This window comes from Parasteatoda tepidariorum, chromosome 8, assembly GCF_982258835.1.
Source record: "Parasteatoda tepidariorum strain Cologne lab strain chromosome 8, Ptep-v5.0, whole genome shotgun sequence".
Taxonomy (NCBI): Eukaryota; Metazoa; Arthropoda; class Arachnida; order Araneae; family Theridiidae; genus Parasteatoda; species Parasteatoda tepidariorum.
In genome coordinates, this window is record NC_141762.1 from 45133669 (window position 1) to 45147691 (window position 14023).

Here is a 14023-nt window from a genome sequence, read left to right on the forward strand (position 1 = left end):
TACGAAAACATTAAAAAATGAAAAATAAAATCTTGCTCTGTTGTTAAAATAAATTGAATCTAATTATTTCATCACTTTTCTTGGGGTAAAGTACCCATTTTACATTTAGTGAGAAAAAAAAATTAGCCCAGCCTTAAAGTTGTAAGATTTTTTCCTGAAAAAATCTTAACTAGGAAATTTATAACTTGATTGACTATAAATGCCTGTAATTTTTTTGAGTTATGAAGTTTCTATAGATACTAAGTTGAAGTATGCATAATCTTTTCACAAGTTTTTATGTTTACAGTTAATTAGTTTGTGAAATCTTGAGCATATTAATTCTATCATACTAAACAATTCCATTTTTCATTTAAAAAAAATATTTTGCTCTCCCTAGGATTTAGGCGTTTGCCACTTGGTTGATGGCTTATGTCAACAAGCAGCTAATTGTGGTGAATGTTTGAAAACCTTAGTACTAGCCAATAATTCTCTAACTCGTAATGGAATGGCACATATAAATCGAGCTTTAGTAAGTAAGCTATATTTGTTCATTAATGATCCAGCATTTTGTCTTTTAATTGTTTGTGCAAATTTTGTGTTCACTTTTACTTATGTATGCAATTCTTATATTAAGATATTTTCCATTGGGATTAATTTGTGTAGGGGCCTCATTGTCTTTGCTTTCTTTTCATTTGTTAATGCATAAGTAGGTGCCCTGAAAAAAATATAATATAGAATGCCAACATTAATATAATAGCATAATGTGATTATGCTATTATGTTAATGTTAAAAGTATTGGATGCATTCATATTCCGTTTGAAAATAATATGTGACACTCATCTATAAATGATTTTTTGTTCAAATAAAAGTATAAAAATAAATAAAAATTTTAAAATGCAATTAAAGTTAAAGAAATATACTTATAAGGTTAGAAATCTAATTTTTATAAGTAATTCATTGGCATGTTAAAAAAAACAAGCACAAAGCTTTATTTTCTCCCTAAAGTTAGCTTAAACTATGAATCAGTAAAAAATAAAATTTGCAACTAATACAGTCAGATTAATGTGATGGTTGTCAATAAAACTTGAATTCAAACTGAAATTTACGTTTTTTTTCTTCTCATTTTTCTTTTTGAATTTTCAAAAAATATATATATATATATATTCCTAGCTTGTACGACCAAACTTGTAATAAATTGAACTTTTCTATAAACACAAAATTAATTATCATAAAACTTTGATAAGCAAAATTACTACAATCCAATCATCATCTGAAGATAATGTTATTCACTGTAACAGAGCATGGCTTAGAAAAAGAGTTTTTCTGATACTTTCTTCCTTCCTATTTTTATTAATTTTTAAGACAAAGCAAGGGTGAAATTAAAAGGTTTCATGGGTCACTTTTGATAAGTTAATCAATGGTGCATCCTTGCATAAGTATTTAAAATAAAATTAAATTGAAAACATTTGTTCAAACGTTCAGATTAATATTTTTTTCATTTTTACTGTGGTTGGGGTATTTGCACTCCTGAAAAGTCATTAAAAATCATTGAAAGTCATGATTTCGACCACGATTGAAATTTGTTATGGAAAATCTTGATTTTTTTTTTTGTGAAAAATGTTAGAAAAATTGTGGAAATTGTCAGTTTGTGTGAATTTGAACTTTATTTAATTCACTTTTCAAATTATTTCAGTCTAATTAGTTAAAAATATCATTGCAAAGTGAAAATTTATTTTTAAAATATTTTGTTCGTGCAGTTTCGATTCATTAGCTATTTGTTTCACACTGTTGCTGCTTTCGTTTTATAATTAATATTATCAATTATAGAATGCTATTAAATCTTATTTTGCTCTTTTCTTTTTTTTATGTTATTTGAGACGAGTTACAATCAATTTACATATTTGTTAATTGTCACAATTTATTCATCTCATTTCCCTCTAATTAGTTATTGTAATTCAAGAAAGGAAGGGGTAAAACTTTGTGATATAGACTGTAGCAAAAAAAAATTCTTAAAACACATATGAAAGTATAAATGAATTGGCATTCTATAGTGTTAGTCATATAAATAAGAACCTCCCTCGATGTTTAAACGTCAAATGGACATAACGAAACATGTTTCCCACACCTGTTTCTTATCTCCCCATTGTTATTTCCTTTGACCATATTAGTAAAACCCATTCATGCGTTTGTGTCTTTACTTCTCTCCCTTCATTTGACATTTAGAAACTGTAGAACGCTCTTGTTTATAGAACTGAAACTATAGTATGTCAATTTATGTACTTACATTTGTGCTTTTAGTCTAGTTATAATAATGTTATTTTGGCTTTTTATTTTTTTTTTCTTCTAAACATCACTTATTCAAAGTTAAAATTCATTATAGGAGCTATTAGTTTCACATTGTGTGTATGTGTTAATATTATGAAATAATGAATTAACCCATATAAGTCATGGAAAATTCTCAGGAGGAGAGGCTTTAAAAACTATATTTAGCAGATAGCTTGTTTAGTATCAACTTTCAAAAATACAAATTTAGCCAGCCTGCACACGATATCTAAACTAATTATATTTTATTTTTTAATTATTTCAGCTGGTCTCTGAAAGCCTGACATCACTTGATCTCAGTCAAAATAGTATATGCAATGAAGGAATTCAACAAATGAAACAGGGTCTTTTAACAAATCAGTCCTTACAAGACCTCATTTTAGTTAAATCCCAAATTACATGTGAAGGTATTTTAACTTTATTACTCAATTTTTTACTACTCTTTCAAGAAACATTTTTAAAATTTCTAAATTTTGTTTAACTTTCATTTTAGGTTCAGTTGCATTGGCTGAATTTATTGCTGATAATCAACATATAGCATTGATCGATTTAAGAGAAAATGATATCAGACTTGCTGGATTGATGGCTCTTGCTCTATCTTTAAATCACAATCAGAGTATGGTCAATTTGAATGTAGAGCAGACAATCAAAGATGAAAGGGTATACTTTTCTTTTATTATGATAAGGATGATTTTTTCTTCCTTTTTTTTTATCTCTAGTTGAATTTTTATTAACATTTTATAAATTAATCCGCTACTGCTAACCTGCCAATTTGCAAAAGTCTTATGCATAGTTTTACTTTGATGTTTTTATATTAAATGGCAAAATTAAGAAATTTTGCTAGTAGCCGATTGTAGCATTTTTAACAGTGGCCACTTTTTAAAATAACTGTTCACTTTTCCAAAAATTGGAGAAAAAGAAATTTGACTAAAAAACTGTTGATATTAACAATGTAAGGCATTTCTTGTGAATCATTTCTCAAGTATGTTGGTAAACATTACAAGGTTCTTTTTTAAAATGAAGAAAAATCTACTAAGCAAGCGTGTAAAGTAGTTTTCAGAATATTGAAAAATATACAAAATGTCATTTTTATTTTTAAAATATATAATAATAATAAACTGCACATAGCATGCATTAACAAAAAAAGTGGCAATTGGCAGATAATTTTTTAGTTATCACTGGTTATATTTAGTAGCCCTGTGGCCAACAGCTACCTTTAATTTTGCCCTATACCTTATGCTATATATTTTATGGTATTTTTGAAGTTATAATTGTCAATACAAGTTACCAAAGACTTAATATTTAGAAATGTGTATGTATCTGACAATAAGGAATGGTTTTATCCTAGCCAGTATATCAGACTTTGAAAATACTAGAAAAGACATCAATTTTTAATTTATGTGTATTTTAATTAAAACATCATAATAATATTTATTTAATCCAATCCTTTATTGGTATCCTAATACTTTGCGGGCATATAATGTAAAAAAAAAATTTTTAAATATATTTATCTTTAGCCTTTTTTTATTATTACGTTTACAAATATTTTCCGATGTGATAATCAAGAGAAAATTGTAAAATATTAAGTATTGGTAAAATATTTTAGAATGCATTATGGTTGTGTAACAAAGTTTCATTGAGTACTTTTCTCCTTTATAGGATCCTGATGAAGTTAATGGTGAGCAAAAGCTGCTGTTGGAAATTCAAGAATATTGCCTGCGAAACCGAAAAAGAATTGAGAGCGAACAACAGCAGGATAAGAATGTAAACTTTGTTGTTCAGAGTTCAAATGTACCTATCATCCGTAGTGAAGCCGAATTAACTTCCCTCATTCAGGAGAAAACATCTCAACGAAGTCAATCATCTAATGGCTCTAATGCATCTAACATTGGAATGGTTTCCAGTGCTTCATTTCCTGGTCATTCAAAAAGCGCAACAACAGGATCATCTAGTCTACAAAGGAATCGTTTTCAAGTCTGTAGAGTCTTCCTTGATAGTGAAAAGAAAGAGTCATCTTCGGATATATCTGACAGTGCCCAACTCTCTCGTAATGAAGACTCATCATTGCAATCTGAAGAATCTGTGTTCCTTCCGTCATCACCAATTGAAAGTGGTTATGACAGCTCTGCCTCCTCTCCGGCTGTAAGCAAGCAGGAGCAGAATGATATTGATTTGCGAAAAAGCTACATTCGACATCAAGATTCTATTGCAATCCACAAGCAGCATATAAGTAATGCCACTGAGGATGATGACGACGATGAGGAGGTCTCTGAAGAGCAAGATAATCAAACAAATAATGATACTTTTCCTGGTGATAAATATTCTAGTCATAATGATCAATCTACTTCCAAACTGATGGCACGCCGTTCAAGTGGGGGTAAAACAGTTAAAAAACTAACATTTGTTCTTCCTGATGATTTTACAGAACATTCTGGAAAGGCGAAAAACAATCGGCGTATGAGCACACCTGCTGTACTTTCCCAAAAAGTTGCACAGAAACACAATTCTTTGACTTTAAAACTTGGCAGGCAGCTGGAAGGCTTGGATCTCAAAAGTTCTGTCCCTCTTTCCCCTACTAGACTGTGTGAAGGATTAAGTATGTAAAATAAATTATGCAGCAATTTATTTTGTTCCAAATTTTTTTATACAGTACAGAACCCGTTATCCGGAAATCAGAAAACCAAAAAGCCGGAACAAAATTCGATACATTTTCCCGCCATTTTAAAAAAAAAAATAATAAATTTTTTTTTCCTCATAAGATTTTAGGATTTTTCATTCTTTTTTGAAAGATGTTTACCTTACCATCATTTTGGAAATAATCATTAGTATATTACTTCATCTTTTTTTCTTCTGTTTAAGATTATTTCCAAATATTTTTTTTTAGTTGGGTTTAACAATATAAAAAAACGGCTTTTTGTAGCGATTCAGAAAACCGGAAAAATCAGTTATCCTGAATAATGATGGTCCCGATTGTTCCGGATAATCGGTTCCCTACTGTATATGAAGAATTATGTAATATGATTTTTATCATTAGCATTATAAGATCTTACCTTCTGAGTTTAAAATATATTTTTCTTTTCAAAGTAGTAGTGTTTGTATAGTTTGTAAAAATTAGGAATAGCAGTAGGCTAATTTAATTTTAGTAAAATGCTTGAACAACAAAATTAAGCAAAGGTTTTATGGAAAATATTTTTCTTGAAATTAATAATTCATCATTTAATATTTTGTTGAAAAAGTTACTTTTTCAATTATTTCAAATTAAAGTGCTTCAAAATTTAACTAAACACATATTTGTAAAACCCTAATATTTTTAATGCTCGTGAAAAATGTGTATAAATAATGTGCTTTCTGAAGAAGAAAAAACACGGTCCTAAGAAGTTATAAAAATCTATTTGAACTCTGAAAAAGATTATATTTTCAGTATGAAAATGAAATATGGTAAGTGAAATTAATGTCAGGTGTAGTGATCACTTTTTATGTGATATCTTGCATTAAACCTCCAGGTCTTTTGGATTATGCATGTTCAAATGAAATTTTTCACTTATATATGTTCAAATGAAACATTTCTCTGAATTATAATTCAATTAAAAGCCAAAAATTTCTTCACAGAACTTTATCCTTATTTTTTATGTATTTTAGAGCATTTTACCATAACTAGAATTAGGAAAATAATATTTAGTAGGAATTCCTTTTATTTTATTATGCAGAATGGAAAAGAATTCTCGTCAAACAACTTTTTTCCTTCCTTAATGAAGTGCTACTCTAGCTATGACGCTTTTGAAGGTTGTGAAAAATATTAATTTACTTTACCTCCAGCTTATTTACTTGAAATTTAAATTCTCTGATAAATAGATTTTGGTTACCTAAATCTTTAAAAATGAATTCTTTTAGAGGTAGCAGTTTTTCTTTACATTTTTTTGCTGACAACACTTCTAAATGATCTTAATTTCAGTATCATTTCTTAATAATATTATTATTGCAGTGTTACGCTTTTAGTCGAAGAAAAAATATTTAACAGTTTTAAACTATGACCGTGCTATGATTCTATGACAAATATTTTTACTTAATTTATTTTTCTATTTGATTATTTTTTTATATATATTAGAAACAATGCATGTGTGTAAAAAGTAGAATTTCCTATTTTGAAGCATGTTATTCTAAAAATCTTCAAAATTTAATTAGATGATTAGTTTTTTGCATTTTCCTTTTACACACTTCACCTTGTACCTTTTGCAGTTTTTCCTCTTGTATCTTTCATGTAGCTTAGGGGTGACAAAGTTTTTCCATTGAAAAAAAAGCAAAAAACCTTTTTTTTAACCAAGTTTTTTGGTTCAAACTGAGTTATTTTTTGTTTTTTTAACAATAGACAATGGGTTCTAAATTATAAGTAATTGAACTCATAAGAAGTATTTCATAAAGATTCTTCAACTATTATTTAATATTTTCATTAAAAAAAATAAAAAATATCTACTTTTATTCCAAAAATGTACTAACATGAAGAAAAAAAGAGGAATATCTAAAGATTTTGAATATTATTATACATTACTTTGCAACTTTTTTTCACATGCAAATAAAAAAGTAAGTTTTCCTGTGGTCCTCATTATGTAAGTAAATGTCATTCTTCAGTATAATTTAATGTTATTATTTAGCAGTGTGCATTTTATAACATTAGTATTGATTCCTATTACAAAAATCTTCTCTTTTTTATATTAAATCAATGCAAATTTTAATCTAAAAAAGAGCATGCAAAATTTGAGGTAATACATTTTTCAATTAAATATAACATTTTAAAATAATGAAATTATCAATAGCACTAATAATATCAAATGGTGGGCTGCATATATATACATAAAAAATAATCCAGTTAGGAAATATGACTCATAATTATAGCACTTAAAAATAATAAAGAGAGGATAAAATACTTTTTTGTCATTTATTTTAATACAATGAATATTATTATAATGCTACATTAAATAAAATAATATACATTGATATTATTTTAAATGAATTTCAAATATTTTTTGTTAGAATATTTTTTATATAAATATTGTATTTTAAAAATATTAAAATCATAAATAAAAGCATATTGCAAATATACGGTAAATGTATGTTTACACTCATAATGGAAAAAAGTTTTATATATGTAAAGTTCAAACCTCTGTCCCACATATGCTTTTAATGGAAGCAAGAATATTGTGTTATTTATCAAGATAAACAGTTTGAGAAACTATGGATCTTAACTCCTGCTATAAATACTTATATATTTGTCAAATTTTGAAAACCTATAGAGCTTGGAATTGGTGATAGTTTGGAATTTTCTTAGAGACATTATGACTTTACTTTAAATTTGCTAGCATTATAAGTTGCATTTCATATGTATTTTTGCAGTGACTCAATGATACAAAAACATTTAAAAATTACTTGTTTATTTAAAATAGCACAGAGTGATAGTAGCAAGCAAACTTAAAATTGATTAGATTTTTATGGGAAAATTTGCTAATTCATTTGTTTGTAAACTATAAGTATTTATGTAATTGTTAGAAATTAAAATTATTAAAAAGTTTTTTTTTTTTAAATAAATAGGGTTGCCTTTTTTTTTAAAAAAAAAAGCTTGATTTAAGACACGATTTTAGCTATAATAATTTTTTTCATGAATTAAAAGTTTTGTTCATAACGACACAATTTAAGACACGATTTTAGCTATAATAATTTTTTTCATGAATTAAAAGTTTTGTTCATAACGAGGAATAGTTAACATTTAGTTATGTGTATATCTATTTTCAAGGTTATATTATTACTGATTTTATTAACTAATTAATTTAAAATTAAATAAATAACTATATTAAAATTTATATATTTTCTCATTTCAGTTTTTCCAGAGCCATTTGAAAGTAAAATTCCAGTTTGAGAGGAAAGTTTGAAAGCACAAAGACTCATAATTGCTGGTTACACCCATTTGATGCTTTTATTCAATTTTTTTGCCAAACTGCCCCAATATTTTTTATTCCTGCATTTACACTTTTTCTTTACTTTTTTTGGTTAACTTTTGAAGATTTCTTTATCTTGTCATATTTTATGATAATTATTGTTGATGCTTTTGTTGATTTTTTTTTTTATCTGTGGAGATTTATTATGCTTTATAAGAATGTTTACTGTTGAATTGTTGTATATAATTATGAGATTTGTTATTCTAACTGTTGTAATAGTTTTTAATGAACAAGAGGTTTTTTTATGAAATATTTTTCACTTTGTTTTTTGAATGTGATTTAACCTCAGTTGATATATCTGCTTTTTTGGGTTATGTTTTATCTGATTTTAATATTTTTTTTACTGCTTTAATTTGAACTTCCTATTTTTTTAATTCAAAATGCTTTAAAGTTTTCTGAAAAATATAATCGGTAATTTAAGAACTACCATATAAATGTTCTTTTTTTTTTATGAAGTACTATATTTCACTAATATGGTATTGCTTTTAATAATTCATTTACTTCAGAATTAAAACTTTTTATTGCTATTTTTTTGTAGGGAATGTTATATTATAATTAATTTAAATTCATGGGGACTGTTAAAGCTTCACCTAATTTTGACCAAAATATATCTAATTTTTGCATGATCAGTATAAAGTTCTTTTTTTTTTCTTGTAAATTTTTATAGAAATTTCTGGAAAAAAAACTTAATCTATACAAGCAAATATTTTTATAAAACAAACTATGGTTTGTTTTATTAATATTTTTAAAGATTTATGCTCTTATTGTTTAAACTTTTTTGAAGTATATTTAATTAGTATGGTGAAGAAGGAATGAAATAAATCTTGTTTAGTTGTTACAATATACCTTTCATTCAATATTTTTAGCATTAAACTTAGGAATATACAAGGTTCATCTAAAAAGTTCAGTAAATGGCTAGATATATCAAATGCCACAAAAATTAAAAATGCAGCTATATGTATAGAGAGACGCCTATGTACAAATGGGATGTAGTAAAGACCAGCACAGATTAGTCTGCAAAACCCTACTAGTAGATGTCATCATCCTGAGGAAAAACAATTATTATATAATGAGTGAATACGATCTGCAAGAACAGATGCATACTTGTGTCGATCCATTGTACCTTCCCCAATGGATCAGAGTGCACTCAGAAAATGCTATGAAAACATTCCCCAAAAACATGCATCGCAGACGTAACTTTTTTTCACATTCCCTCTACATTTGTTTGATTCATAACAAAAAAGCCTTCACTGATTCAATCTAGCAGCCTTGGTAATAATATTGAAATCAGGGTTGCCACAGGCGAATAAAATGCAACTATTTTTGACATGAGGCGACTATGGCAACTTTTTTTGCCTGAAAAGGCTAAAAAAGGAGACTATTGAGAGATGGAATGGAATTTTCAGGAAAAGGAGACTATTGGGAAACTTTTCTGTACTCCTAACAGTGTTTTTTTTTAAGCATAAATTGGGTGAAAAATCTGAACCCCACAAGATAGTTTCTGAACACACTGAACTTTTTTTTTTCTTAAAAAATAAAAAATTTTGAATTGCAAATTTGGGTCTTCACTTTTTAATTCGTTCAATCTGCACAGACTCCATTGTAAGTCTATTTCATTTCTCGATCGCCTTTTCAATGATTATTGCTACGAAATTCTGAGTGATTTTTAAAAGGAAAAAAAAAAAAAAGAACAATATTACGATGCGTGAATTTCGAATTTGAGTAATCACTTTCCGTGTATGTATGTATATATATATAAACATTTACGTTTAGATGAAAATTATCATATTTGCCACCAACTTGACTGAATGGATCATGGTATATGACAATTAAGTCATTAACAAAATTTTAGTAATATTTTTTTTGAATTTTTGTTCTTATTTAAGCAACTATTTTCCTAGTTTTTGGTCACTATTTTCATGTTTTAGGCTACAAAAAGCAACTATTTTGTTAATTTTTTTCTGTGGCAACCCTGTAAAAGCAATGTATTGTAATTGACCTGCTGTTTTTTTTTTTTTTTTTTTTTTTAAATTTTACTTTTATGCTTCCATTCTTCGAACTTTTTAGACATATCTTGTATTTTATATTTAATATATATTTCATGAAAATATTCTGAAATTTTCGGAAAACTTGTTGAGGAAAGTTTTATATACCTTTATTAACCTTGAAATTCTCTGATGTTAAAGAATACTTTTTTGTATTAATCCCCACATGTTTTGCTATTGTTTTTTTTTTAAATATAAAAACCAAGCATTGTGTATTTAATATTTTTTATTCCTGTTTAATGCCTTTTTTCCATACATCATTTTGCTGTCTTTCATCTAATTTAATTACTAATTTGATCTCGATTATTGTACCTGTTACATTTTATTTTAAAGGTACATAATTTTTCTTTCATGTACTGTAATATTTGTTGTAGTTTGTTCAATTACGTAAGTAAGTCATTAAAATAATAAAATTTATGTCATTAAGTTATGTAATATGTAGGAAGTTTTGTCTTCTTGCCCAGTAACCTTTATACCTTTTTACATCTACATAATTAGGGTATGTATTGTACAAATATCATAATCAATTTTATACCAAAACACTTTAAGAATCTTGCCATATTTTATTTTGCATAGCTGACAGTTTATTTAATTTTCTGGGAGATATAGTTGAAACTTATATGGATTGTTACATATTTTAAAATTATCTCTTAAAATATTGAAATGTTTTTGGCAAGTTAATTGCTTTTCTTTTTCCTTAAGATATCCCGTGAATATTTTTTTTTCTTTAAATATTCTACTACATACCTATGAATAGGTGTTCAAAAAAAAAAACTTGCAACATTATGTATCAAAACATAGGAAGTCTTTAAGGAATAAATTGCTCGCTAATATATTTTCTTTTTTAAGAATGCTCTATTTCTCGTTTTTTTTTCATCACTATTCTTTAGTTAAAAAGAATTTTACATATTTTTGCCATTAATGCTACTGTCCTAGGGATGGAACTAAATTGCACCATAATCTTACAGAAATTATTTTATTATAGGGTTATTTTGAAATAATTATTTATTTTAAAGTTTGCCAATGACACCTTTTATCAAGTATTTCATAGGTAAAAAACCTTTATATATATATATATATATATATATATATATATATATATATATATATATATATATATATATATATATATATATATATATATATATATAAGTTGAAAGATTATTTTTCATAATGTCAAAAAGATAAATGTCAGCTTAATTATCTATTACTTCATTTATTAACGTATTAGAAAATATTTTAGTAATTAAATTTAAAAAACTTTTTTCTTTTCCTTTGAACTAGATTTTGATAGTTAATTACAATTTGCTAACTTTACCTATGACTCTGTGTTCATGACTCTGTGAAAAAAACTTTTTTAAAAATCTGATTTTCATGTTTGATAGAATTTCTTTCCCTTAAAACTCTACTTTAGAACAAATTTTAAAGACATTACATGTAAATTTTTATAGTAAATTTGTTTACATTATTAAAAAAGATTTTTTAACATGAAATACGGTGCTAAAAATTTTTTGGCTTTTATTTTAAATAGTGATATTTCTGGATAAAAATTGAAGAAAATTAAAAAAAAAATTACAAGTATTTAAGAAATAAAAAATTTTATTCAAAATGAGCAGATTTGTGAACTTTATAAAGCAGTTCTATTATCCATCATTCAAATAACTTTTCAGAATATATTCATTGTTTATTAAACTGACCTATCACTTACACTTAATAGCATTGTAATTTTCTATCTAGTTTCCGTGTGAACTGGTCAAATTAATTTTCCTTCTATGAATCAATTTTTTCCTGAATAATAATAGCAAATTTTATGTGTATTATGTAGAATGCTTAATAAAATCAACTTTTGTAAAATTAAGCTTCCTTGCTTAGAATCACACTTAATACAGAACCAGTTAGCCTTAAATGAGCTTGTATCTAAAAATTTAATATCCAATAACTAATTAAATACATTGAAAAGTTTAGAGCAAATAATAAAATGTTCGTTTTTGTTGACCAGTGTCTATAGTAATCGCTTGAAAGAAAAACTATGGAAATTACTTAGAAATTTAATAACATGACTAAAGCTTTATCAATCATTATATAAAAAATGACTTTTAAACTCCAAAAAGTATTAGAAGCACTGATAAATTATTAAAGTAAAATAGTGATCTAACTTTAATTTAAATATATTTATGTGTTTCTAAGCAATCTGCATGATATACATAGACATCCCTCAACAATATAATTGGAAAATTATGTTTTGTGTTTTTAATTTATTAACTTCACATTTATATCATTATATCTCATTGATTTTTAAACATTTGAAGTTTTGAAACATTTGGTAAAGATAACATAAGCTACAACTAACTATACTTTTAATGAATTCTGCTAACATATGATTCTGTAATTTCTTTGTGAAATATACACGAAAAAAAACTAATGCCAGCATTTAAATTTAATACTTAACTAAAATAAATATTGAAAAATTAACGATATGTTAAAACAGTCCGTCATCAAATAGTTACTTTTTTCTTCAACAACGTTTAAAATTACCTTTTAATTTCTTTTTCTCCTTGTAATCTCTGTATATTTTTGGTACATTATTCTACTCTTGTTTTTTTTTCACAGATCTGTAATTGAATTGAAGACCTTGGGAGTAAAAAATGATTTTTAGTTAAGAGATAAACAGATTTACCTGTCACAACTGCTCCATAAATATGAGACTTCTTATGAAAATGAACCAATAAATGGCCTTACCCTCTCTTGACTGAGTATTGTACTAAACAGCGAGATAAATCCTCTTGTTCAATAAATTAATTTACAGTAGGGAAATGAAATTTTTCATAAGATGTGGGTTATCACTTTCACTGTAGATATTTTCAATTTCATTGTTAATAGTTATTTATCTAATGTGACACGTTAGTAATTAAATTTACTACAGGAATTTGTAGTTGATCAAATTTCATTTTTATTTTACTACTTATTGATACTGATCTTCACAACATATGGCGGATAATGTTTAATTTCCTAACCTTTGGAGTGTGACAATTTTTAGTGGCTGATTATTCTAATTCTAAATTTGCAGAAACAAGTGTATTTCTACTACGACATTAAATTCCAGATGAACTTTCGTTTTTTATAAGTGCAAGAAAACTTGTTGTATTATTCTGCCTGCCATAAATTATTGAATAAATTGTGTAGAACTGTCGTCTAAGTTTATAAATAATTTTTTTTAAAGAATTACAAAACATTTTAAATCTTTATTTTATTTATCATTCTTTTTAAAAAAATATCTGAACTTTTACAGTTTTAAATTTTAATTGATGTTTATATTATATATGTTATGTAAAGAGTAATTTTAGTAATTATTTAATGAACTCCAGTTTTTGTTTAACTGCTGTAAAATATAATTATTAATTCATGTTTTTATTATTATGAACTCATTGTCTTCATGGAAATGTGTATAGCTAGAAATTATCAAATTTTCTGAATTTTTAAAACAAATCAAGAAAGTTGTAGAGTCATTGTCAAAACATACTTTTTTTCAAAAGTTCTGATATTAATTGTTAACTTATGCTCTTCCTTAAAACTGTAAAGTCAATTTTTATTAAATTGTACTATTTATGTGTTTTTTAAATACATTAGAGATTATATTTCTCCCCTTACTATATTTCTAATTGTGATTTTACATGAAGAACTGATTTTTCT

The 14023-nt window shown here is 25.9% G+C and overlaps 1 protein-coding gene across 1 annotated transcript in view; it reads left to right on the plus strand.

Moving 5' to 3' along the window:
* LOC107449145 (uncharacterized) overlaps positions 1–10759 on the plus strand; it is a 30107-nt gene extending 19348 nt beyond the window's left edge. Inside the window, exons 8-12 of the mRNA XM_016064585.4 lie at positions 377–508; positions 2567–2708; positions 2795–2961; positions 3961–4897; positions 8172–10759. Of these exons, the coding sequence (XP_015920071.1) occupies positions 377–508; positions 2567–2708; positions 2795–2961; positions 3961–4897; positions 8172–8209 (1416 nt within the window). The 3' untranslated portion in view covers positions 8210–10759. The remainder of the gene's footprint in view (positions 1–376; positions 509–2566; positions 2709–2794; positions 2962–3960; positions 4898–8171) is intronic.
* The last annotated feature ends 3264 nt before the right edge of the window (positions 10760–14023 follow it).